This window comes from Myotis yumanensis, unplaced genomic scaffold, assembly GCF_028538775.1.
Source record: "Myotis yumanensis isolate MYYU_CA2020_CCGP unplaced genomic scaffold, mMyoYum1.0.hap1 SCAF_6, whole genome shotgun sequence".
Lineage (NCBI taxonomy): Eukaryota > Metazoa > Chordata > Mammalia > Chiroptera > Vespertilionidae > Myotis > Myotis yumanensis.
The window spans coordinates 62,977,080-63,004,025 of NW_027223757.1; the positions used below are offsets into that span (position 1 = coordinate 62,977,080).

Sequence of the window (26,946 nt, forward strand, 5' to 3'; positions counted from 1 at the left end):
TGATTTAACTCAACTTTACTGACAAAGAGAATAAGATAATAAAGAAATTTTTTCTAGCATATTTTGTACAAAAAATAATCTTTGTATTAAACACTAACTTTTTACTTACTCCTTATTAAAGGCTAACTGGAGTGTATCAAAAGTAAAAACAATACGTAACCAGATGTTAAAAACACATTTGTTTTAATGCATCCAAATATGTATAGGAATATATGAATATAAATATATGAATATTTTACAGCAAAAAATTCATGAAGGCCTTAATTTAAAATAATATATTTACAAACATCAGAATGCAAGTACACTTTGAAAGTTGGGTCTATTTTAATTGAAAACTCATAAAAATGCAGAACCTTCTATTTTTGCCTAATTATCAAATTTTCCCGGACATTTTATGACTAAGTCTTTAAAATAGGTTTACTAAAAAGGGATAAATCCTAAATATAATTTCTAATAAAGCTTTCAATAAATATTGCTATAGCTGCATACAATAGAAATAGCATTATATTAAAGACACATGTAGGATGTCAGGCTTAGTATTTCATATAGTTAAGACTTAAAAGAATAATAGTAGCCAAATTCCAGTTAATGAGAGCTCGAATGAGTGCAATTTATACTAGCATTATTGGAACAAGTCCAAGTGCCCTTATCCTGTCTAAATGCCTTCTCTTCTCAGCCTTTCTGCACTTCCGGTCCATGCAATTGCAGACTTCTTTGAGGAAACCGGAAAGTTATTGTGCTTTAAGCTGTGATTCCTGAACTTAAATCCCACCCCTTTCTGCTATAGGACAATTCTATTACACAAAATTTATTTCAGTCTTCTCACTGGAATGCTCTTTCAACAGTGTGACATACACAGGCTCTGGTGGCCAGCATTTAATGTTTTAGGTTTCATTAACACAATCTAATGTTTTATTGTCACTAAGACTTTTGCCTGCTATATCCTCCCCCTCCCCTCCATTTTATTTAATAATAGAAAATAAGTATATTTCTTCATAAGAAAAACACAAGCATAAATAGCTAAGAAACTTTATAGCTATGGGATATAAGTAACTTTTATAAGACTGTTGGGGAGCACTAAATCCTCAAGGAGCCCTCCAAAATGAATGTGGTTTCAGGAGGTAATGGGGGAACCCAGCTCATCAAGTAATGCTGAGCCTACACAAGTATGTAATGTGTCAGGGTCAAAGTCATTAGTCATCTAGTCTCAGAAAAGTACACCAAAGCGTACCTCCTATTGGATGCTGTGCTTTACTGCACATTAGTGTGAAGCTCCAAGACAAAACACAGTAATAATGATGATAGTCTCTATCAAAACTCTCAGAAGTAGGATTCGTTCACAAACAACATTTATTAATCAGATTCTATGACTCTCTCGACAAAATAACAACTCCTTTGCACTTCTGTATCAAAGGTTACAGCACTGTGACATCTGATTTCACCTCCAGGGTACCAGCACCATTATGAAATAAAGACAGTGTCTTATCTCCTTTTCCAGGACCGGGTCTAGGGTGAGGTGAGTGAGGTACTTTGCTCAGGTATAAAATTTAAGGGGGTACCAAAAAAGTCAGTAGTAAAGATAAATAACATGATTTTAAATAGTTTAACATGTCCAAAATAATACAAATAATTCAATTATGAACAAAAATAAAATTTTAAACGAAGACAAGATCAGTATTACTGATCTTTCCTTTTGCCTCAGACTCCAATAGGCTCAGCATGGCTCTACCCTGTTCCAGGATGAGGAGACTAAGGAATGAAGCATTAATTACATATTTGAGACTGTAGGGCTCATTAAGGCAGAATAGGACCAAACCAGCCCAGGTTCCTGTGCTATTAGTCGGCCAATTTCCTTCAGTGAAGTTCTCTATTTTACAAGAAGAAAATCTCTGCTACAAGTTTGAAAGGCCTAATAACCAATCTCCCTGAAGGAATATTATTCTTAAATAGTCTGATAGTCTGAAGGTGCAACTGAACTCAAGCCAACTTCACAAGGAATTTAACTGGATACAAAAACCAACAAAATATTAATGTATTTAGTTCACTGATGAAATGCACATTTCTGAAACAAAAAATGTTAATGGATACTTACTGCTGGAAGAGTAAGTCTCTCGAAAGAGCCTAAAAGGGAAATGAGGGGGGGAAAAAGAGTCATAATTTGAATCTGATGATATAACACAGAACTCGCAAGACTCCCCTAAAATTCTTGATGTGGAAGGAATCATAAACTTATTTGGTCAAACCAACACCATGTTGTTAATGCCCAGAACACCTGAGAGATTACTACTTATCTTTGTGCCAAAGAATTAAGGAAAACTGGGCCAGACTTAAAGGCTATTATTACTGGATGAACCTCCCCCAAAAAATCAGTAAGTTTTACTTCCCTTTTCCATTATCATTTCTGTTGGCATGGTTGCTGCTGCTCCTGGTGCTGTTTTAATATACACATTTGAGCAACACTTCAGAGAATCTACAGAAGGAATCTGAGGTTCAGTTCTTATGTTCTCATCCCCTCGTGATAAAGCAAGAAAAGGAAGGCATTAGTCATGTCAGTGGTGAGCTGGGACTCATAACTGGCTCATTAGTATTAGAGTAACGCAGACTTTTTTCATGTAAAGTTTCTAAACATAGGACTGCTAATTCAACTCATGTCCTTTTTTTTTCATCAGATCCATTTATTTCAAGGGAAAAAGTGTTTCGTGTTAAAAATAAAAAATGACTTACCCAAAGTTCCCATTTAAGTGGCATGAATTTAGCGATGGTGACAGACCCTCAGTCCCTTCATTCACTTAAGAAATATTTATTAAGGGAACCACAACGAACAAGACAAACACAGTCCCTCTCCTCCTGAAGGCCATATGTGTCTAGCCCATGGGAACAGATGGGCAGGCAGCCCATACGGAACAAGGGTTAAGCAAGTGGCCTCTAGAATCTATCCTGAACCAGTCACATACTACCACCGTCCCTGACCAAGTTATCTGAGTCTCCAGGGTCAGTTTTTTCATTTATAAAATGAGGATGCTAACAATCATACCAACCTCATAACATGGCTTTAAGCAATAAGTATGTCCATGTCTGTGAAGTATATAGAACAACACCTGGCACATAGGTAACACTTGATAAATATAAGCCATTATAGTGCAAGGAAGCTGGAAGAGTTACCCACTGGGAATGTCTGCGTGACTCTGTAACAGTGGTCTTCAAATTTCTGTGATGGAGCATTCAATCAATAAACTATTCAGGCCCGGCTGGTGTGGTGCAGCAGTTGAGCATCAACCCAGGAACCAAGAGTCACTGGCTCAATTCCCAGCCAGAGCATGTGCCCAGGTTGCAGGATCAATCCCCAGTAGGGGACATGCAAGAGGCAGCCGATCGATGATGTACCTCTCATCAATGTTCCTATCTCTCTACTCCTCTCCCTTCCTCTCTCTAAAAACCAATAAAAACATATTGAATAATAATAATAAAATAAGCTATTTAGTACACACTACCAATGTCAACTTAGATTTATAAAGTTTATACATGCCTTTCTCAAACAAAATATTAAATATTAGAAAACCTTAATTTCTTAGTTTTGCTCAGTAAAATTATAGCAATAAAAGCACATGTTCTACCTACACCCTTATAAATGGGCTTACGCACTCCCTGATGTGTGCATACCCATGCTGAAAACCACTGCCTCAGTGAAAATCAAATATGTTTTCAGGAGCAGATAAGCAATTCAGCAAAATCACTTATCCTACCTAGCACAGATCAGTTTATCCAATAACTGCCACCCTAGGAAGCAAAGAGCAGGAGTCTTAAGTAACAGGACATTGGACTAAAAATGTTTTGAAAAGGTGAAGAAGGGGAAACAATTGAACAATGGCTGCAATAGAGGTAGGTAGGGCAGGGAGCACATCAGAGGACCAAGGGAAAGTGCCTAGAGAAACTGATGCCACAGTCTTGGGTTGTAGGATAAGGAGAAATTAGCCAGGTGAGGAAGGAGACCAAGTGTTTCCAGGCAGAGTAGCAGGAAATGCAGGGGTAGAACATGAGCCTAGCAAAGCAAAGATCTGGGTGAGACAGGCAGGGAGAGGGTCCTAAGGGAGAGGAACGGATCATGAGAGGCCTTTTAGACATGGTGAACCCTCTCCAGGACTGTCCCAGGTTACACTGCTATCCTAGCACCTGGGGTTAGCATTTCTGCTGGACCTTTTTTTGTTTAGCCAAATATTGACATGAGATGGCTTTAATTTGAACAAGATTTAACTTTGAAATGTAATCATGCTTTGGAAATATTTCAACTTAAGGGAAGAACTTCTACTCATTAGTTTTTATTTGTAATGAAATAGACACCTTTTTTGAAATGACATAGTCTATACTAAACTGAAGCTCAGAGAGAATCGAAGATGGCGGCATAGGTAAACACCAGAGACTGCCGCCGCAAACAACCACTTCAAAAATACAACTAAAAGACGGAACGGACATCAACCAGAACCACAGGAAGGCTGGCTGAGGAGAGACTCTTCAACTAGAAGGAAAAACAACAGCATTACGAGCCTCAGAGGAGGCGCAGTGTGGAAAATTTAAAGGTACGGTGGTGTGGGGGTGCGCGCGCAAAGCGGGCTGGTGGCTGAGGGTGCGGTTGTCGTTTTCAATCAGGAGGGAGTCTCAGACTCTGGGCTACAGATCCGGGCGAGTCTCTAGGGACCCAGACTCAAACGGGAGAAGCGGGACTGTCTGGCTACGGTCCCTCCAAGGTTTGCAGCGGTTGCTGGGACAGAGAGGCAGAGCCCCTGGGGACGGACTGAGAGCAGCCATAGCTGCTCCCTCCCCCTGCCCTGTTGATCCCGCCCCACCCAAGCCCTGTGCAGAGCCATTTGCCAATCGCCTCAGGCAAAGGCTAGATTAGCACCTCCCCAGAGGACTGAAGTTTTCCACACAGCTGATTCCTACAGCCAGTCGGCCTGGTGGTCAAATCCCTCTAGTATTAACTACAACAATTAAGGCTTAACTAGAACAAGACTGCGCACAAAGACCACAAGGGGGTGCACCAAGAAAGCATAAAAGATGCGGAGACAAAAAAAACATGACAGAAATGGAGGATATGGAGCTAAAAATCGCAATTTTGAGGGCTTGCTATAAACTTGAGCAGAGCCTCACGAAAACTAATGAGACCCTCGATGCTACGATAAAGAAATTAGAAAGTAAGCATACACGGACTGAAATAAAGAATAATATACCCAATAGCAGACCAGAGGAGCACAAGAATCAAACCAAAGATTTGAAATTCGAAGAAGCAAAAAACACCCAACTGGAAAAGCAAAATGAAAAAAGAATCCGAAAGTGTGAAGATAGTGTAAGGAGCCTCTGGGACAGCTTCAAGCGGACTAATATCAGAATTATAGGAGTGCCAGAAGATGAGAGACAGCAAGATATTGAAAACCTATTTGAAGAAATAATGGCAGAAAACTTCCCCCACCTGGTGAAAGAAATGGACTTACAGGTCCAAGAAGCGCAGAGAACCCCAAACAAAAGGAATCCAAAGAGGACCACACCAAGACACATCATAATTAAAATGCCAAGAGCAAAAGACAAAGAGAGAATCTTAAAAGCAGCAAGAGAAAGAGACTCAATTACCTACAAGGGAATACCCATACGACTGTCAGCTGATTTCTCAACAGAAACTTTGCAGGCCAGAAGGGAATGGCAAGAAATATTCAAAGTGATGAATACCAAGAACCTACAACCAAGATTACTTTATCCAGCAAAGCTATCATTCAGAATTGAAGGTCAGATAAAGAGCTTCACAGATAAGGAAAAACTAAAGGAGTTCATCACCACTAAACCAGTATTACACGAAATACTGAAAGGTATCCTTTAAGAAGAGGAAGAAGAAAAAGGTAAAGATACAAATTGTGAACAACAAATATGCATCTATCAACAAGTGAATCTAAGAATCAAGTGAATAAATAATCTGATGTACAGAATGAACTGGTGATTATAATGAATCAGGGACATAGAAAGGGAATGGACTGACTATTCTTGGGGGGGAAAGGGGAATGGGAGATTCGGGAAGAGACTGGACAAAAATCGTGCACCTATGGATGAGGACAGTGGGTGGGGAGTGAGAGCGGAGGGTGGGGCGGGAACTGGAAGGAGGGGAGTTATGGGGGGGGCGGAGAGGAACAAATGTAATCTGAACAATAAAAATTTAATTAAAAAAAATAAAATAAATAAATAAACTGAAGCTCAGAAATAGACCACCTTAAATATAGTCAGTTGATCTTTGACAAGCAGCAAAGGTAATACAATGGAGTAAAGATAGTCTCTTCAATAAATGATACAGAAACAACTGGACATCCACATGCAACAAAAACGAATCTAGACATAGCCCTTACAACCTTTACAAAATTTAACTCAAAATGGATCATAGACTTAAAGGTAAAATGCAATACTATAAAATTCCTAGAGGATAATATAAGGAAAAGACCTAGATAGCCTTGGGTATGATGATGCCTTTTTAGATACAACAGGAAAGACCTGATGTATGAAATAATTGATAAGCTAGACTTCATTCCAATTAAAAACTTCTCTACAAAAAACAGTGTCAAGAGAATAAAAAGAAAAATCTGACTGGGAGAAAATATTTGCAAAAGACACATTTGATAAAGGATTGCTAGCCATAATATTCAAAGTACTCTCAAAACTCAACAAATTAAAAAAATATGTTGATTAAAAAATAGATCAGCCCAGCTGGTGTGGCTCAGTGGTTGAGCATCAACCCATGAAGCTAGAAGTGACCCATTCAGTTCCCAATCAGGGAACATGCCGGGTTGCTGGCTGAATCCCCAGTAGGGGGCATGCAGGAGGCAGAGATCCATGTTTCTCTCTCATGGATGTTTCTATCTCTCTATCCTGCTTCCTTCCTCTAAGATCAATAAAGACATACTAAAAATATAAAACTAGACTTAAAAAAAAATAGGTCAAAGACCTGAACAGACACTTCACTACAGAAAATAAACGGATGGCAAATAAGCATAAAAGATGCTCCACATCACAAGATACCACTATATACTTATTGAAAGAGACAAAGTCCAAAATACAACACCAAACGCTGACCAGGATGTGGAGCAATAGGAACTCTCATTCATTGTTGGTAGGAATGCAAAATGGTACAGCCACTTTGGAAGACAGGTTGGTAGTTTCTTACAAAATAAAATTTACTCATACCATATACTCCAGCAATCATGTTCCTTGGTAATTCACTCAAAGGAGTTGAAAAATGTATGTGCACACAAAAATCTGCATACAGGTGTTTATAGAAGCTTTATTGATAATTACCAAAACTTATTTTTTAATTGATTTCAGAGAGAAAGGGAAACAGAGAAAGCGAGAGAAACATCGATGTGAGAGATCGGTTGCCTCCCACACACACCCCGACTGGGGATTGAATCCACAACCCAGGCATGTACCCTGATGATGCTCCAACCAACCCAGCCATACCAATCAGGGCAATAATTGACAAAACTTAGAAGCAACCAAGTTGTCCTTCAGTAGGTGATTAGATAAATAAACTATGGTACAGCCACACAACGGCTTATTATGCAACATTAAAAAGAAAAGAGCTGCTAAGCCATTACAAGAAAAGAAGGAAACTTAAATGCGTATTACTAAGTGAAAGAAGCCAATCGGAAAAGGCTACATACTATGTAATTTCAACCCTATAAAATTGTGGAAAAGGCAAAGCTATAAAGACAATAAAAAGATCAGTGGTGGCCGGGGGGGAGGCAGGGAGAGATGAACAGGCAGAGCACAGAGTACTTTCAGGGCAGTGAAAATACTTTGTATGATATTATAATGATGGGTACATTATTATGCATTTGTCCAAACCCATAGGATGTATAAACCAAGAGTGAAACCTAAGGTAAAATATGGATTTTGGGTGATTATGATGTTATAATGAGTCAATATAGGTTCATTTTTGGTTTTAAAGAACATGTACCATTATGGTGAGTGATGTTGATACTGGTGGAAGCTATACATGTGTAAGGGCAGGGGTAATATGGAAAATCTGCAAAAAATATATAAAATCATGAATATATGACTATATCTATATAATGATATATAATGGTAAGACAATTTGAGCATTCAAATAAATAATGGATTATAACCTGCTGAAAAAAACAAGAGTCTATGAGTTCATGCTGCTATATAATTAAGTAAAAGACTGAATGAGGGAGAAGAAAAAGTTCTTCTTTACCATAGAATTCCAACTAATAAATGTAGAAGGAATCATGGAATTAGAAAATGTCACAACTATCATGGTAAGAAATAGGTCAGCCAATAATCACCAATCTTGCGTGTACAAGGCTGGGTGAGTGAGACTCGTGAGGATTAATAAACCATTGTTGTTTTAAGCCACTAAGTTTTGGAGTTGGTTCATTCACAGTGATAGCTAACTGGGACACTTTTGACATTGAAAAGGGTTAACTAGCAAACCTCTGAAGCTGCACACAGTCCAATACAGTAGCTTCTTGCCACAAGTGGCTATTAAGCAACTGAAATACACTTCATGTGTAAAATACAACCCATATTTCTAAGACTTAAAACAAAAAAAAGAATGTAAACTATCTCAGTAATTTTTATAGTGACAGCATGTTTAACTGATAATATTTATGAATTATTGGGTTAAATAAAATATATCATCAAAATTAATTTCATCTGTTTCTTTTTACTTTTTTAATGTGGTTACTAGAAAATGTTATATTACAAACTTTAGACAATTAAGTAAATAAATAAATAAAAGAAAACGTTACATTACATAGGTGGTACCATTATACTCCTATTGAACAGTGCTGGTCTATAGGATGGAAGAATGAAGATTTTGCTCAGAAGCAATAAAACAACCAACAGCTCTGACTGTGTGTAATATTTTTGATTTTGTGAATATAATAACAATATAGATACTGTTTAGAGTGCTCTACAGCTATTACATACATTAACTGGTTTAATCCTCACCATGATGCTGTTAAGCATTATTATCCTTATTTTGCAAATGAGAACCCTGAGTCACACAAACACTAAGTGACTTGCCCAGGGTCACACAGAAAAAGTAAGGGAGCCAAGATTCTAACCCGGCAGCCTGGCTCTTGGGCCCTATCTCGAAACCACTGCTCACCTCTCAGTATGAAAACAGCAGTTGCACTTTTGTCCTTTTATTCTCTTATCTTTGCCTATTGTAAAAGTTCCACAGCCTGGAGAGCCTGCTGGTGTATGTTGATGTCACCCCGCTTTCTGTCACAGAGGTTCAAAATCTCAGTCATCTCAGATTCCTTTCTCCCCTCAACTTTATGTCTGTTGTCCCCAGAACCTAAGGTTTCTTCTTCCATAATGTTTCTCCCAAACCTTATAGTTACATTAAGCACTGCAGCAGTGAAACTAACTTTAAAATAACTCATGCTATACCACAATTTCTGAAAAGGATATATGAAAACTAGAAAATTTCCCAACTCTTACATCGGCTCTTCACATTACACAGTTATGATACATTTGAAGTTAATTTCAAGATCTGAAAAATCCCTCTTCAAAGCAAAGTAAAACAATAACCACATCTAAGGCTGGGTTCCAACTCTGAGATGATGACTAAAGTGCAAGAGGTTTTGTAGGGAGTGTCTTAGGATGGGCACCTAGGGAACAGAAGAGACCGGAAGGGAAGGAGACAGGACTAGGGAGAGGAAGGGGAGAGAGCTGCAGGCTCAAGAGACGTCCACTAGGGGCGCTGAGAAGCAGCCATAGCCCTTGAGAGTTGTCCTGAGTTGGCTGGACCCCCACCCAAGGAGGGGTTGATCTCCACCCAGGGAGGGGTGTCCCTCTGGCAAGGGGGCCTTGTTTAGCTGATGTAATCCCCAAAGGGCGCTGGCCCTGAGAGCCTGTGGCAACACTCCCAGAGCTTGAGGCAATGAGTCCTTATCCCTGAAGGGCTGTATCTGGGTGGTACAGCAAGGCATCCACCACAAAGTCCCAGACTGGAATAAAACCAAAAAAATTAAACTGCAGCCCTAACCGGTTTGGCTCAGTGGATAGAGCATCGGCCTGTAGACTCAAGGGTCCTGGGTTCGAGTCTGGTCAAGGGCATGTACCTTGGTTGCGGGCACATCCCCAGTGGGGAGTGTGCGGGAGGCAGCTGATTGATGTTTCTCTCTCATCGATGTTTCTAACTCTCTATCCCTCTCCCTTCCTCTCTGTAAAAAATCAATAAAATATATTTTAAAAAATTAAACTGCAGTGAGCTGAGCGCCCCAGCAAACCTGCACCCTCAATTATTGAGAGTTACTTATTTTTCATTACTTTAGGACATATCATCGGGGTTGACTATTTTGTCAGCCTAGTGACCAGAGGAAACAATATGCCTCCTTTCTCTCAAGGCCTAACACACCGCCTACCTCCCACCACTGGCAAATTTACAAAGACTAAGTAGGAGGCAAGGAGGGGAGGGGTGGGACGTGCGAGGGGAAGGGGGGAATAATTTCTGTTTATCTAAGTGACACCTGGCAAGGCGAAAGTAAAAAATAGCTATGGGTCTACAAACTAAATAAATAGTAGTTTGATTAATTGGACGGTAAGCATTTTAGCAATCAAAATCAACTCCCTATATTTGAAGTGCAGGAGACACCATTTCATAGAACTTTTCTTTTAAATGCAGCTCTTAATAGAGTCAAACCTTTCATGGGTTTCATCATTCGCAAGAAATTGGAACTACATGCCTGGGTCCCCCTGCTCTGACACGTGACCATGTCCATTCACAGACCCAAGAAAGACAGAGGCAGAAACAGAAGCTGCCCCCAAAAGCTAGAGCGTAGAGGCAGAGATGCCCACCCACCCGGACTCTTGCTGGCTTCAGTGACTCAAGGATGAGGAGAGAGATCCCATTGAAGGCCCACGCACTGCCTCTTATGTGTCCTTATTAAAAGGTCAACTGGGAGTACTTGACATTTTTTCGACTTGTTGTCTTCCCTCTAAATTTACAAACGCAGCTTGGAATCGCCTAGGCAATTATTAAGTCTTATTTGAAAGTCCTAACATCCTAGCAATAACGTACACCACCAAAACATAAACGTGGGGGTGGTGCAGTGGGCGTGTAGACGAGGCATAGTCATCTCTTTCTCTGCTGTTGCTAGGTTGAGGATGAAATACACAGTATTTACAAGTTGTTGTGAAGTTTCCTCTCTCTTTTGGCAAGAATCCACTCAGACACGGGAAATCGTCACCACCTCACTAATCCGTGCACCGAGAAAATCACCGAGAAAAGATGGCCTCTGTCCTTCTTACCTTACTGTGTAAAACTCGGGCCATTTTTGTGTATAACCAGAAAAAGCCCATCTAAACCTTTCAGAAGCTTCCTCCTTCCCAGTGTCACCAAGCCACTCAAAAGAAACCTTGGCACAGCCTGAGAGCTGGCCTTTTGACTTACAAATAGAGTCAAAGCTATTTTTAAATTGTGTAATAAGCATACACAAAAACTAACCTTTCCTTAACTTTTTAAACACACTCTATAACACCATCTGCCGCCTCTTCTGACATCTGTGCTCACAAAATAGCTCTGTAGAGAAGCGCTGGAAGGAAGGAGTAGTGTGTAATTGGAAATCCACTAGGTCCAGAAATATCTTCTATGAAAAAAAAAGATTTTCTACTATACGCCTGACTCAGTATTTACGGTTTAATTCTTTTTGGCAGCTCTCTGCTATTCAGTAATGTACCGTATAGTAATAAACTTAGGTATATTACTTTTAAGCTAAAAATTTTGACCACTTTTACCAAGTTATTAAATATTCTCTCATTATTCAACAATTTCTTTGATAGTAATGGACAAAGTGAAAAATGGAGTTTTCCACCAAAATCCATGGGGGATAAAACCTTAAAATATAATGTTTCTGCTTCACAATTTAATGTCACTTTAAGAGGTTAATAACTCATCAGTGAATACAACCTATACAGAAAACACAAGTATTTCAAGCAAAACGAACCAAAAATATCTCCTTTGGTCCCTTACATACTCTAATTTCTTCCTATTCTGCCTCCCTTGTTTACAAATACCTCAATAAATATGAGTTTCATAAATAACCATTTGTCCCATTTAGACTGCTGAGTGTAAATTAGGTCAAACAAAAACCCACTAAAAGTAAAATAAGTAAAAGGATACAGTATAAAACTAGATGTTAGGTCCAGTACAAATGAGAAACCAGGAGTCGAGCAAGGCTGTGGGCTGCTAAATGCATAGGGTATTTATTACGACAGGGGCAGCAATCTATGGCCCCTGGGCCTAATCTGGCCATGACTGTTGTTTGTGTATTTCATGAACTACTGATGATCTCACATTTTTAAATAGTTGGAAAAAAATGAAAAGAACAATATTTCGTGACACACGGAAGTTATATGAACTCCAAATTCAAGTTCCATAGGTAAAGTTCCGATGGTCCACAAGCACACTCATTTGCTGTGTGCTCTCCATGGCTGCCTTCACCACCAAGGGGAAGCTGACTAGCTGCCACGAAGACCATAAGGCCACCAAAACCTGCAGCGTTTACCCTCTGGCCCTTTACACCCTTACAGGAGGTTCTCTTTTGAGGGAGACTTCTTCCTTCCTCAGGGAACATAGAATAAGGTTGAAGGCCCACTCAAGTCAGAGTCAAACAGCCATCAAGAGAGACCTGACCCATGCTCCAGGCTTGAGGGAGACGTCAGTGCTAATATCTAATACAGTGGGGCCTTGACTTACGAGTTTAATTCGTTCCGTGACGGAGCTCGTAACTCAAATTACTCGTATGTCAAATCAAAAAGTGAACGAGTGAGACACATGATGCTGGGCTGATGTTGTGGGCGTTCACTGTGACGCTCGCTGTGCCAACTAGCGGTGGGGTATCTGAAGCTGGCTCGTAACCCGAATTTTAGCTCGCAACTCAAAGCAAAAAATCGGCAGAGAGACGGCTCGTATCTCGAAAAACTAGTTAGTCGGGACACTCGTAAGTCAAGGCCCCACTGTACTGGGAAACGTCAGATACAACACAGCTATACTCTCAATTGCTTCAATGTGCCAGGCACTATGATAACAGTGTAAGGCAGTACATTAAAAAAGAAAAGAGAAATGGGTGAAGCTATTTTTAATAACACATTTTATTTAACCCAATATATCTCAAATCTAACGACTGAACATGTAATCAATATAAAAATTATTGAGTTTCGGTGAATTTTTGGTACTATGTATTCAAAATCCAGTCTGTAGTTCACACACACAGCCCACCTCAATTTGTACGAGCCACATTTCAAGTGCTCAAAACTACCTGTGGCTAGTGGTTGCTGTATCGGACAGTGCAGTTTTTTGTTGCTGTTTTCTAAAGATTTTTTATTGATTTTTAGAGAGAGGAAGGGAGAGGGAGAGATAAACATCAATATGATATCATTCAGCTGCCTCCTGCACACCCCCTACCAGGGATGGAGCCCATAACCTGGCATGTGCCCTGACTGAAAATCGAACCAGCAACCCTTTGGTGCACGGGGATGAAGCCCAACCAACTGAGCCACACTGGTCATGGCTGGGCACTTTTAAAGTCTCTCTTTAGTCTCACAACAATGCTCTGAGGTAGGTACCATTATTATTACCATTATAGAAATAAATAAACTGAGACTAAATGAGATGAAGTGACTTGCCCCAAGGCCACATAGGTAACAGCAGATAGTGCTAAGGGTGCAATTCCAGTGTGCCTCCAGGGCCCCCATTCTAATCCACTGTGTCCCCCAAACTGTACACGACAGACCCAGCTAATTCTTCTAAAATATTAGTCCAAACAAAATCTCATAATCTCCCCCTGTCCCTCCCCTGTAGCTTAGTGCAATCCGGTGTTAGTATTTGGATGCAGCCACTCTTCCATCCTTTCTCTCTTATCCATGTTGTTATTACTTCTATCCCCTATGTAACCCTGTAGGCAATCATTTCTCCTCAACCCAATAGGCTCCCTTGCAGGCTTCATACCACAGTCCCCATTCTCATGTCCATGGAAGACACAGCTAATCTGTCTATTCCAGTAAACCCAGACTTGATCTTGAAACTGTCTTCAGCACAGCACTCCAAGCAACCCCCTACCATCAACTCAAGTTGCCACATGAAATGAAACCTATCTTTCTTCCCTAAGAGGAGCGAGCATAAGGACAAGAACTTCGTGTGATCACCAAACATTTATGCCACCCAATATTGTGCCATATACAGTTTGCGCCTAAGAAATGTTGAGAATTCTCAAAATAGTAAATGCCCTGTCTAACTAACTATATTCTTGAGGAGATTTAACACATATTTCAGTGGAATTTAATTTATAATACTAAATCAATTCTGCCAGTTACATTTTCATAAATGTAAATTCTTAGCACTGCCCTACCAAAAGGAAGTTAAAAAAAAAAAACCACAATCCTCCTCCTCTTTTATTTCCAAGCTCTTTACCAGTCTGGTTTTCAGATTTTAATTCTTTGAGAACTAAAGACCCACAGACCTTCCCACTACCTCCCTCCACCAAATCTTTGATCAATTCCATCCCCACCCTTGCAAGAAAAGAAAGTCAAATCATGGAATTTTCCTAAGGGAAGTAAAGAATAGACGAGACAGAGCAAGACCAGGACCCAGCATAATTATTTCCTTCTCAAGTTCTGTCACTGCACCTTTGGTGTGATGGTCATCTTAGCCCAGACCAAGATGATGATGAGTTACAAATCCACTTCCTATTCACACTGACAACAATGGAAGTATTAAATACCTCCCCACCCCAATCCCTCAAGCTTCAAGTGAGGCAAATACTGAGGGGAAGCATAATTTGTCACCCAAAATATGCCTTTTGGTATACTGATTATTTTAAGCCGGTTATTTTTAAGAAACAAAAGACTCAGATAGAAACTTCAACCTTCCCCCTAACTGCCTAAAAGAATTTAGACAGAGGAGCTGCTCCATGAAGGGAACTACCGTCACAGGTAACTAACTATACTTTATTATGAACTTGGTGTGACAGACAGGGAGGTAGCTGCAAGGCCCATTTGATCCTATTGTTAAAGATGGCTCAGCAAACATTTATTTACCAATCATTTTCTATCTCTATGTCAATGGCCCCTTTGCCCTATGAAGTCCTCCCACACTTCTCCTTAGCTCAAGATGGTATATAAGACTTAACTGCCTGATCTGTCTGCAGGTCTCATATTCTTATGGGATCCTCATATGTACATATGTAATAAATTCCATATTTTCTCCTGTTAATCTGTCTCATGCCAATTTAATTACTAGTCCAGCCAGAAGAATTTAGAAAGGTAGGAAGGAAAATTATTTTTCCTCCCCCACACTGCCACTATAAACAGCCCCTTTCTCTTCTGTCTTCTGTGCTCCTTCTCCCACACCAATGCAAGTATCAACCTTTGCATTCCCATATCCCACAGTCCAGAAGGGAGCCAGGTTAGGGCACCACCAGGAAATATCTCCAATCTGTGCTTCTCTCTCCAATGGGACACTACATTTAACGTTTATTCCTGCTTCCAATAAAGAGATGGCCAATCTGTACAATGTAGAGGTAGATAGATTAACTATGGCAAAGTTTTCCTAAAACCATATTTCAACTTGATTCTTCATCTCAAGTTCATATCTCAAAATACCTCTTCCCTTTCTCACTCTCTTCTATTTCTTTCTTGATCAAAGAAAAAGTACATTTTTAAGGATAATCTACTCACCTGAGTTCCTGATCTTGATCTCACTATCTCTTACACATAAATTATCCACCCCTCACTTTTGCATCAACAAGTTTACCTCTCTACTATGCCTTTTTTTAAAAATATATTTTATTGATTTTTTTACAAAGAGGAAGGGAGAGCGATAGAGAATTAGAAACATCGATGAGCGAGAAACATCGACCAGCCACCTCCTGCACACCCCCCACTGGGGATGTGCCCGCCACCAAGGTACATGCCCTTGACCGGAATCGAACCTGGACCCTTCAGTCTGCAGGCTGATGCTCTATCCACTGAGCCAAACCGGTGAGGGCTCTACTATGCCTTTTAACAGACCTCTCTCCTTTCAATTGTCAAACTTCTGCAAAGAGTGATTTATACTTTCTGATTATATTTTCTCACCACCCATTTATTAGTTAAAACTCAGCTTTTCCTCCCAACACTTGACTTAAAACCAATGCCCTTTTCTTTGTCTTCCTCTTCTCTGGCCTCCTGGGACACTTGGAACTATTAAAACCTTTGTAACTTTCTCCCCTTGGTTTTTGAGACATCTTACCATCTTCAATCTATCCCTGTTTCTGGCTGCTCACTGTCTATCCATTTCATTGGGTTCCTTTCCTCTTCCCAAGCTCTGTCATCAGTCTTGTTCTTTCCATAAGCACTGTCTCTCTTGTGCCTCTCATGCATTCCCACCAAGACTTCTAATATTGTCTGCTTCTATGAAACAATGCCTTAAACTCTCTCCCTAGCTACAATTTCAAAACTATCCATTGGACACTGCCTTCCTGGATGTCTCCCCAAACTTATATCTAAAGCAGAATGTAAGTAACATCTTTTCAGAAAACACACACACAAATCTCTATCTCCTTCTCACAACTCCACTCCCAGCCATCGGCTCTTTCCTCTGGCACACCCTTCCCTTCTCTAGTCTGGGAAATAACTGTTCCCACTAAATGCCAAAGATGTCAGCAGAGGTGGAACATTTATGAACGGACATTGGTATAGCTCTAATGTAAAAAGTAAAACAGTACTATGCACAGGGTACACGTAAGCAGCACTATTTACAAACCACATTGAATTTTTTATACAAACAAAAAGTAAAAGCTCTCCAGCCTTCTGCATTTTAAATATTATATGTTAACCTTCTAAAACCTTTGAACTTCCTCAGATGCCTTCCTTCCTTTCATTCCCCACCCCTCATTCATTCATGTTTCACATACAGCACGTAATAAATACTAAATTAATGGGGAGAAATGTCCTTGGGGAAACAAGTAGTTTCAGCATTGCAAAGTCCTCTTAACAACATAAAGCAGTGATTTTCAACCAGTGTGCCACAAGAATTTATAAAACATATAAACCTGACTATTTAGTCAGAGGCACTGACCTCTTTTCCCTTAGGCTGTCAAATAAAAAAATGACAACAGCCAATACAATAGCCGTCCAATATGAATGAATCAAAGTTATACTTTTTTTGTCAGAGCGGCAAAAAATATATTTGTGTGTGTGCTGCAGAATTTTGGTAATTAGTTTATGTGTGTCATGAGATTTTTAAAAAAATAGGAAATCACTGACATAAAGAATCAAACAGTAACTCAGCCCAAATTCATAGGATCTAATTTCTATTTCCACCAAAACCCTCAGTGAGTCACTGGTACAGTGACTCATTCCGTGTTAGAAGAGGAGCTGCAAATGTTTAACTTGGAGTTTGAAGAATCAGTATGTTCACTTTCAACTTCACCCAATCACTGATTCATAATCAAACCCACGTTTCTCTACCGCTTAAAATTAACACCAATGTTTAGGTTCAGGGGCTGCTTGAAAGGCAAATTGGGAAATCTGGGAGGGGCCTGCTCTCAGCTGCCTTGAATCATCATCCACTTGCAAAGGCATGCCTCACTCTCAGGCTTTCAGGTCAAGAACAGATACACAATGTTTATTGCCTTGGAGGACATTAACCAGCTTTGTGTCAAACCAGCAATCTTATTTCTGATATTCCTTTTTTTTTTTTCAAGTTGCCTACAAATAGTTCCTCCAGGTGTCCTCTTTTTTCTTTCTTACTTTTTTTTTTCTTTTTATCTCCCTTGATTTTACAATCTTCTCCCTACACTCTCAGGTTTCAGTCACGGTAGGATTCAGATTCTGCCTATGTTTGCTTGACTTAGACTTTTACTTCACTTATTCAGTTTTCCCTTGCAATGAAATTCCATCTTACACACACATTCATGCAAGCTCCGAGCTATATTTCAAGGAGTGGAAAAAAACAAACTTCTCTTCCTTTCAAAGTTTCTTTTTGAAACAATTTTATGTTCTACTTCATTAATTAATGAGTTGAATAAATTCTGCACATGTTTTAAAAAAAGAACAATTCTTTAGATACTAAAGGACAGCTGTTCTCATTTTGAGGTTTCTAAGAATCACTTGTGGTGAGTGCGTAAAATAAAGTTTAGATGCCTAGACCTTACCCTTGCCTTGAAGGGGTGGCCACAAATCTATATTTTTAATAAGTACTTCTCGAACTTTGAGAAACACAGCCACAGAATTTAATGTTAGAAAGGCTCCCACCCCTGATGCAGAGCCATTAGTCCATAAAGAGCAACTCCCCCTTGAACTGAAATAAGAAACTTGCACAAAAATGCAGGTAAGCATTTTAAAACTCCTTAGTTAGCCTTATTTCCTTCCATATTTAAAAAAAAAATCAACGTTTGCAAATATATCCTCAGTCTTACACACAGTCCTCCAGATGTTAGGAAAGTTTCCTAGAGTATAATGGAAATAGCATTGGGCTGCCAATTTGGGGACCTGCAATTGGCTTCCACCCATGAGCGATTTCACCTTAGGCAAGTCACCACACCTCAGCCTCCTCAGCCATAAATTAGGTGATTGGATTGCCTTATCTCTGAGGTCCCATCCAACTTGAAAATTTAACAGGAGAGCTAGCACTGTGACTTGCGATTCTTTGGATTCAAATTATATTTCATTAGATCTAGGACTAAACTCCTACCAGCAAACGTGAAAATGATTTCAGAGAAGATGACTGATACAACACTGCATTGATATGGCAAAGTAAAGCAAACAAAAACATGAAACAAATTTCATGCTTTTCCAGGCAGTAGAAAAACCTTCTGAAAAATTCAGAACCAACTTCTAATTCAGGCTTTATCATTTACTATATTAAGTCAGGAAAATTAATTGCTCTCTCTTAGCCTCAGTGTAGTGACTTTTTCATAGGGTTATTGAAATGAAATATTGTGCAGAAAGTCCTGGCACCATGGGGAACTCAAAAATTAACACATTAAATCCCTTCTCCTTCTCTCCTAGTGATGTGCCTTTTCTAGAGTTCCCAGTTCAAGATCGTCCCAATAGGCGATTAATAATTGCCTCAGACATAATTGTTGCAATTCTCTTCTAATAACAACAGCTACCATTTTTCTTAAATAATTCCTATGTGTTAAGTGCTTTAAAGATGTTAATTCACTTAATCCTCACACTAACTTTAATTGTAAAAGACAGGAACTACCATTCTTCAGATGATAAAACTGAAGCCTGTTGAGATCATGACTGCCCAATGCCACACAACCACTAACGAAGGGGCATTCATGTCACCTGGCTTCAGAGCCCAAGCACATCAGGCACCCCTACCTATTCATACATATCACACACAATAGCAAAGACATGTGAATGAAGAGCCCACACTCTTTTAACAATAATTCTCACGTAACTACAAGTTTAGACTGAGTTCTACTAGCAAAGCTGCCTGTGAAAACCTGTCCTGGGAGATCTGCCCACACATTATACTCATTAATCTACTCTCATAAAAACCATGGGACTGATATTGATCTATGAGTTATGAAATGTATGCTCAAGAGCTTTGTTTCCACCAGAAAGCCATCCAAACTGAATTCGATGAATTTTTTTTTAAGTTTTCAGTTAATATCTCAATTTAAGAACTATTGATTTCCTACCTTTACTGGATCAAGATGGAAAATAACATACCCCATAGTCAACGTGGAAAAGATAGAAACAATAAAGGAAAAAGAAGAATTTTTAATTCTTAAAAAATAGAAGGTAAACACCCCATTAACTCTTCAAGATTTTAGGGCAAAAAGAAAAAGCAAGTTATTAAAGGATACGGACACACTCAGAGAATACACCTCACCCCAATACATCAATGAGAAGATGGAAGAAGTCTTGACACCACAAATAAATGGTGCCTCCAGACCAGAAGGCACTCACCAGGAGATGTCCTATTCTTTTATACAACAGAAGAGTAAATCATGAGCCTAGTTCTATTCATTACAGAGATGATAATGATGAGATTGACAATGAAGGTGAGATGAGGTTGGTGGTGGTGATAATGACAAGTACACCTGAATGTCTGAATATCACCACTAAAGAGGCATTAATACATCTTTAGAGAACTGTTTAGTAGAAACACTTTTTCCAACAGGCTTGGTTGCTCAAAAAAAAACCCATAATTGATCCCCAATAAATGTAGAATGCATTAAAAATGAATCAATGAACTGTAAGTAATCAACGCTGCTAGCCTCAAGGATAAAAATGTAAGCAAAATTTTCCCTATGTCTGTCAAAAAAATAAATGAACTCTTCCTTGAGGACAAGCCATGCTTTTTTGCCCTTATTCTACAATAGGAATCCTTCAGCTATTACTTTTTCTGACACAAATTAAGCAAGAAATGCATTCTAGTTATGGTGAAACACTGCCCTGCTCCAGGAATTTCTAAGACTAGGACCACTAGAAACAGCCACTCAGAAACAGTTCCCACCCTTACCCAGCTCTGCTAGAAGATGAATCTTTATTAAAATCAACCTTTTCTTGGAAGGCCTAAGAAAGTGATGAAATAATCAGACCTAAAATGTATTATTTGTGTTTATGTAGTTAAGAATAAAAATGAATCCTAGGAAGATCCAGACCCCATTTGTTTAGAAGTCCTCTTTTATCTACGTGTAGTTACAACTGGAGAAGTCAGATAAAGCAAAGGATGTGAAAACATGAAGGGAGAAATGTCTTGATCCTTAACTCCTCACATTCCAGGAAGCATCTGTTCTGAGAACAATGACTCGAAGCTCTGATAACAGAATAACAATCTCTTGTCAAAGCGGGACCACGCTCCCAGCGATGGTGTTTTCAATGAAACTGTGTATTAACAGAGTCAAAAACAGCCCCTGAAAGAGCAAATTTTCTCTTTTTCAAAAACTCATTCTGCAACTAGGATAGCGTTTTCCCACCCAGTCTTGAACACTTTAGCCTTCCCAGAGGCGTGTGACAGACTCTCCTCCCAAAAGAAAAATCTAAGAATAAAGTTAAAAACTAAGCCACAATAACATGCACCCCCAGCAAGGAGACTGATCATAGAAATTGCAGAAAAGACAATGAAGGGGAAATTCCAGAATAAAAGTATGCAAGCATCCAAGCAAAGCCCAAGTATTTGTCAAAATCATCCAAATTTACAATACAGAAAAACTGTCACACACATAGAGCCAAAATAATAATTGTTAATAAATAATAATAAATGTGGAATTACCTTAAGTATTGTCTACTGTGACTTAGTATTTCAATATTTTCTTTAGCCATTATTATAAAACAAGGTTTCATTCATTTTTAGAAATAATGGCTCAATAATGAAAATAGAGGTCTGCCTCCATGTAAAAAAGAAATAATGCTCCCTGCATCTTCTTCTTCAGTATTATTACATTATATATTACTTATAATATTAACAGCTGGTGTTTACTGAGTGCCTAACAGGTGTTAGATACTGATTTTAACTTGATACATGCCCTGAGAATTAAATTTCATTATCCCCATGTTACAGACAAAGAAATTAAAGCTCAGAACAGTTAAGTAACCTGCCCAAGATCACACAACTAGTGCTAAGGCTCAAACTCGGAACTTAAGCTCTAATCGACATTTCCAGGGAAACAAGACTTCCCTTTTTCCTGATAATCTCCTATGAAAGACAAAGTGGCCTAGTCCCTGCACACATTACCTCTTCCTGACTCGCATCCCAAACATATACACCTAGTCAATCAACTTCCAGTGGAGAAAGAACCACAAATATAGGTCAATTTGATTTTATCTCATTTCCTAATGCTGTTAATTACTCTATGCTGATAGAGGATAAATATTTATACAATGAATTATGGTAGAATCCCATCCATCCTTCATTATGTGCCCTACATAATTTTTTTAAATATAACTCTTAACATTTATAGGCATTTGTGCCTTAATTTCTGGCCACTGACTAAATCTAAACATGCTTCTGGTTAACAGTGTTTATATTTGGGTGGTAGATTATGGGTGATTTTGGTTTATTTCCTTTACTTCCAGTGTTTATCAGGTTGTAAGTACTGACCATATATTACTCTTTCAATTAGAAAAATATACAATAAATGTTATTTTGATGAAAAAAATATTTAAGTATTTACTCCCTAAAAAAATTATTTTTCCCTTACTATTGAAAAAGAAGACATTCATAGACCCAATTTAATCCTGGGCCAGGTAAGAACATAAACCTGAAACAAGAGATGTAGGTTCTTTTATAAATGGCTCCCACTTTTACATTATCTTTTTTGTTACTTTAAAAATTAAGAAATATTTCATAAAACTGGATTTTAGCTCTTGTGTGGCTCTTCTTTTCCTTCCCAGAGGCCTATTTAGTAAAGTACTCTACACACACTAAATATGGGTTAGTGTCAGACTGTTAACTATATCTATTTCTTCTTCAGGGCACACATTTGCCTACATTCTCCAATCTCCTTTGTAAATGTGGCCATTGAAAGAGGAGCAGAAGTTATATGAGCCAATTCTAGATCTAGCCCATAAAAACCTCCCCACATGAGAAAATCCATGCTCTTCCCCTGCAGACTTGGAAGCTACTTGTTAATGATGATGGAGCCACAAGATGGAAGGAATCTGGGTCTCTGAATGGCCACTTGGAAGAACACCCAAAAACACCATTTTGGAATTTATGAAGTAACAATTAAAAATATAGTACGTGAGCCATTCCAAATTTGAGGTTTCACAGGGCTTTATTAACATATTCCAATTACCACAGAAGAAGGGTAAAACTCGATGCTTTTTATCTTACCTTTTTCAAAGACTCCTTCTGCTCCCGTAACAAAGGCAGTGCGGTTTCCTGTCAACTTGACCACCTCTGCCTTCACAGTGACCGGTGAGGGGCTGTGCTCCAGGAGATGCACCCCAATAGTAACATTTCCTCCAGGCCTGACGGTTCCTGGAGCTGTCACCAGAAACCTGGGTCTAAAGAATTCCCAACAAGGAAAAATACAAAGTTTTTTATCCTCCCCTCACCATTCTTTTGTGATCCTCAAATTTTATAGACAGTGAGACAGACCCCCTATATTGTGCCAAATGCAATTGTTCCAATTAATACTGCCCTGCTGCTCCATTTAGCAGCTGCACTGAAATGCCACTGAAACTATAATTCCCAGAAATTAATTTTAATGCAGTAATTCATGTACCACTAGAGTAGAACCTGTGTTATTACTTCCAAACTACAAACAGCACCGGATGAAGCCTCCATGTAGATGGCTTACACTGGGGGCGTGCAGAAGTTATTGGCAATGTGCAAGCCTCTAAACTTCTATTTTACAGATGACCTCATCCCAGGGTGACTTTTTTTTTCTTGGCTTAAACACACACACACACACACACACACACACACACACTCACACACACGCAAGTACATACACACAGATTTTGCCTGTTTCTTATTCTAACCTTTTTGTTGGGGCATTTGCCCAAGAAAAGATCATCTAACCAATACTACTGATTGAAATATACCATCAGACATTAAACTATCAGTGGTAAAATTTCCAGGTGTAGCAGAGCATAAACAGCACTTTCTCTGCCTAAGCGAGGGGTTAGGGCTCAACTACAAAAGCCTTGAGGAGTGGGGCACTTTCCAGTATTTGGGTGCCTCCGTAGTTACCTTTCTACAGCGTCTGCACCTGAACTACACATCAGCCACCCAAGACACACTTTGCCCATGCCAGAGGTTGAGAAAAACTAGCACCCTTTGTCTTTGAGAGAAGAAGGCAGGCACATTATTTGGGAGCAACCGGCTGAGAAAATGCAGAGGCAACGTGGACTAAAAATGATTCTCTTTAGGAAGTAGTTATGGCCAGAAAAACTCTTAAACAACTCCAAGGGTGAAGAAAATAACTATCTCATGGAAAACCAAGCTGAAGGGACACATGGTAAAACCACCAGGCCAGTGCCTGGCTGAGGGCTGCCGCCGCGGGGCACTTCCCACCCGCTGCTGCACAACTGCTGCTCCTCCCGCAGCCCGGGCCCAGGACAGCGCTGCCCGCCCCGCGCGCCCCGCGCGCCCGCGCTCCTACCCGGGGGCTGCGGCCAGCGCGGCGGTCCACACGGTCCACACGCAGACGAGGTGGGCGGCGGTCAGGAGCTGTGGGCCCCGCATCTCCGCAGCGTCTGCCTGGACAACCCTGGGCTCCTGGGGAAATTCGCGGGCACTGCGGGGTGTGGCTTCCACCTCCTCCCTGATTTTTGCCCCCCTGCCTGGAGTTGAACAGTCTGAAATGGGCGCGCCTAAAAGCGGAGTGAGAGATCTAAATTGAGACCGGACTTGGTGGCTCCACCCCTCCCACCCGCACCACAATGGCGCTTCTCGCCGCTCTGGCAAACACGGCAAATCCAGGAGGGTCAGAAAGCGGTCTCTAAATGAGGTCAGCCCGACCTGGGCTCAGCATCCCTGCTCCCCACGGAGCGCACCGGGCGCCCACTCCCCCAGCCCTCCGGGTTCCCCTGGCAGTTTACACTAGCGCTCCACCAACGCTGCCAGGAGTGAGTAAACAGGCCCATCCTTGTGAGGAGAAATTCATAGCAGCTATGTGAAATGGAAAAAAATTAATCATTGTCCTCAGACTATGAGTCAGAATTTTAGAGAAACGACAAACACACAAACACACAAAACAGGGGTGTATGTACTGGGTAGTTGTTTCGTGTATATGAATGTGCACCAGAGAAAACTTTATTACCTTAAAACAAAAATCGAGGTGTATATATATATATATATATATATATATATATATATATATATATGCCTCACCAGGAAAATGTGGTTTCTCAGCTTATAAAAGAAGATTCCTGGCACATGCAAGAATTAGGTGTTACTACTTGGAACTCTGAGAACAACTGGGGAAATGCTTTATACTTTGGGCTGTGTCTAAACACACTTGCCAGAGGCAACTATTCATGAGAACTGTAAAGCTTGCAGCAATTTGTATTTAACTAGGACGGGGGTAGCTCTCCTGTGGAAAAGAAGACTAATAGCCCCCGTGCCCAAGGTGACTGATCTCCAGTTCCTCACTGTCCTGGCTTGTCAGCAGCTCCTTCCCCAGCAATTTGGCACTGCCACCATCTTCAGATGACTCAGGAGTCACCATGACTACACCATAAAGGCAAGGAACTGCCAGAAACTGTTCAAAACAGGCACATTCAGTCCCAGACAACTTAAAGTTTCTAATTTATGGAGAAAAGTTTTAGATGGTGACTTTTTAATATGGGGCAAAATGCAAAAGGAAAAGAGGCAGCAAACGGATGTCTCATGACAAACTATGTGCTAAAAGGGGGAAAGTAGCACCTAGACACACTGTGGTTTTTGAAATCCAGGAACTTACTTTCCTCCCTTTCCTGTCCCACCCATTTTCACCCTGCTGAACAACTTTTGGAGGTCCCTCGTGTCCTTATGTCTCCTACAGGCAGCCTATCTTTAGTGGCCGACTCCCTGTGCAGGCAGGGCTTGGGTATGGGGAAAAGTATATAAGTGGATCCTTGGGTACAGATCCTGTTTCTGAAACAGCTGTTACCGCTAGTCTGGTCTCCTTATCTCTGTTGTTCAGAAAGAAGGACCAGGGACAAGTGTGAACCAAGTATCAAAGTCTAAATCAGTGCTTCTCAAACTCTACTGTGTATGAGAATCACATTAAAATTTAGCCAGATGCAGCAGGTCTGAGATGGGGATTGAGATTCTGCTTTACTTCACCTTTCAGTGAGCCACAGAGTGCCTACAGGTAGAGGTGATTTGGGGACACTTTGATGAGAAAAGGAAGCTGGAGAAGATTCTTTTCAAGCTTCATTTTATAAGATGGATCAATAAATTCAGGTTTATTCTAGAGTTAGGCAAATGTAAGAGGGACTCCAAAAACTTCATTGATACTGTTGCATCCCAAGAAGACTTCTGGAAAGGCTTAGAACCACCTAGTTGTTTTGTAAAATTAAATCCATACAGATTTTAAATTGACGCAACACATTATTGAAAAGCTTAACCATGCAGAAATTTGGCCATGTGGATTTTCACAGAGATGAAGCTATTACATGCTTTGCACAGAATAGTTACTCATTAAAAATTAATTAAAAGAATTAATGATCTTGCCCTAGCTGGTTTGGCTCAGTGGATAGAGCATTGGTCTGCGGATAAGAAAATAGCTAAAGGAGTTCATCACAAGCAATCAGCATTACAAAAAAATGTTAGAGGAACTTGAGAAGGAGAAGGAAAAGAAGAAGAAGAGGAAGAAGAAGAAGAAACCAAAATATTAATACTAAAATGGAAATAACTACATACCTATCAATAATTACTTTAAATGTAAATTGATTAAATTCTCCAATTAAAACACAAGGTGGCTGAATGGATAAGAAAATAAGACCCAGACAGAAGTTCTCCCCCTGCAGACACAGCTAATTCTCACAGCCAATTGGCCTGGAGATCAATTCCTCCCAGTGATACCTACAACAATCAAGGCTTAACTACAACAAGACTGTGCACAAAGCCCACAAAGGGGTGCACCAAGAGTGTCCACCTCAGGTAATTGGGGAGGCTGAGCCACTGGGCCCTATAGGACACCTAGCACACAAAGCCACTCTATCAACACAGGAAAGCATAAAAAATGCAGAGACAAAGAAACAGGTCACAAATGACAGAAATGGAGGAAAGCAAACTACTGGATATAGAGTTTAAAACCACACTTATAAGGTTTTTCAAGAATTTTCTAGAAACCACTGATAAATTTAGTGAGACCCTCAAGAAATCTAGTGAGACCCTCGAGGTTATGAAAAAGGACCAATTAGAAATTAAGCATACACTGACTGAAATAAAGAATATTATACAGAGTTGCAACAGCAGACTAGAGGATCGCAAGAATCAAGTCA

General features: G+C 39.9%; 1 protein-coding gene across 1 annotated transcript in view; it reads right to left on the minus strand.

Annotated features, from left to right (window-relative positions):
* Positions 1-24,282, minus strand: part of CD109 (CD109 molecule) — a 121,805-nt gene extending 97,523 nt beyond the window's left edge. Inside the window, exons 1-3 of the mRNA XM_070418229.1 lie at positions 24,117-24,282; positions 22,841-23,013; positions 2,093-2,121 (exon numbers count right to left, since the gene is read on the minus strand). Of these exons, the coding sequence (XP_070274330.1) occupies positions 2,093-2,121; positions 22,841-23,013; positions 24,117-24,199 (285 nt within the window). The 5' untranslated portion in view covers positions 24,200-24,282. The remainder of the gene's footprint in view (positions 1-2,092; positions 2,122-22,840; positions 23,014-24,116) is intronic.
* Positions 24,283-26,946: the final 2,664 nt, after the last annotated feature.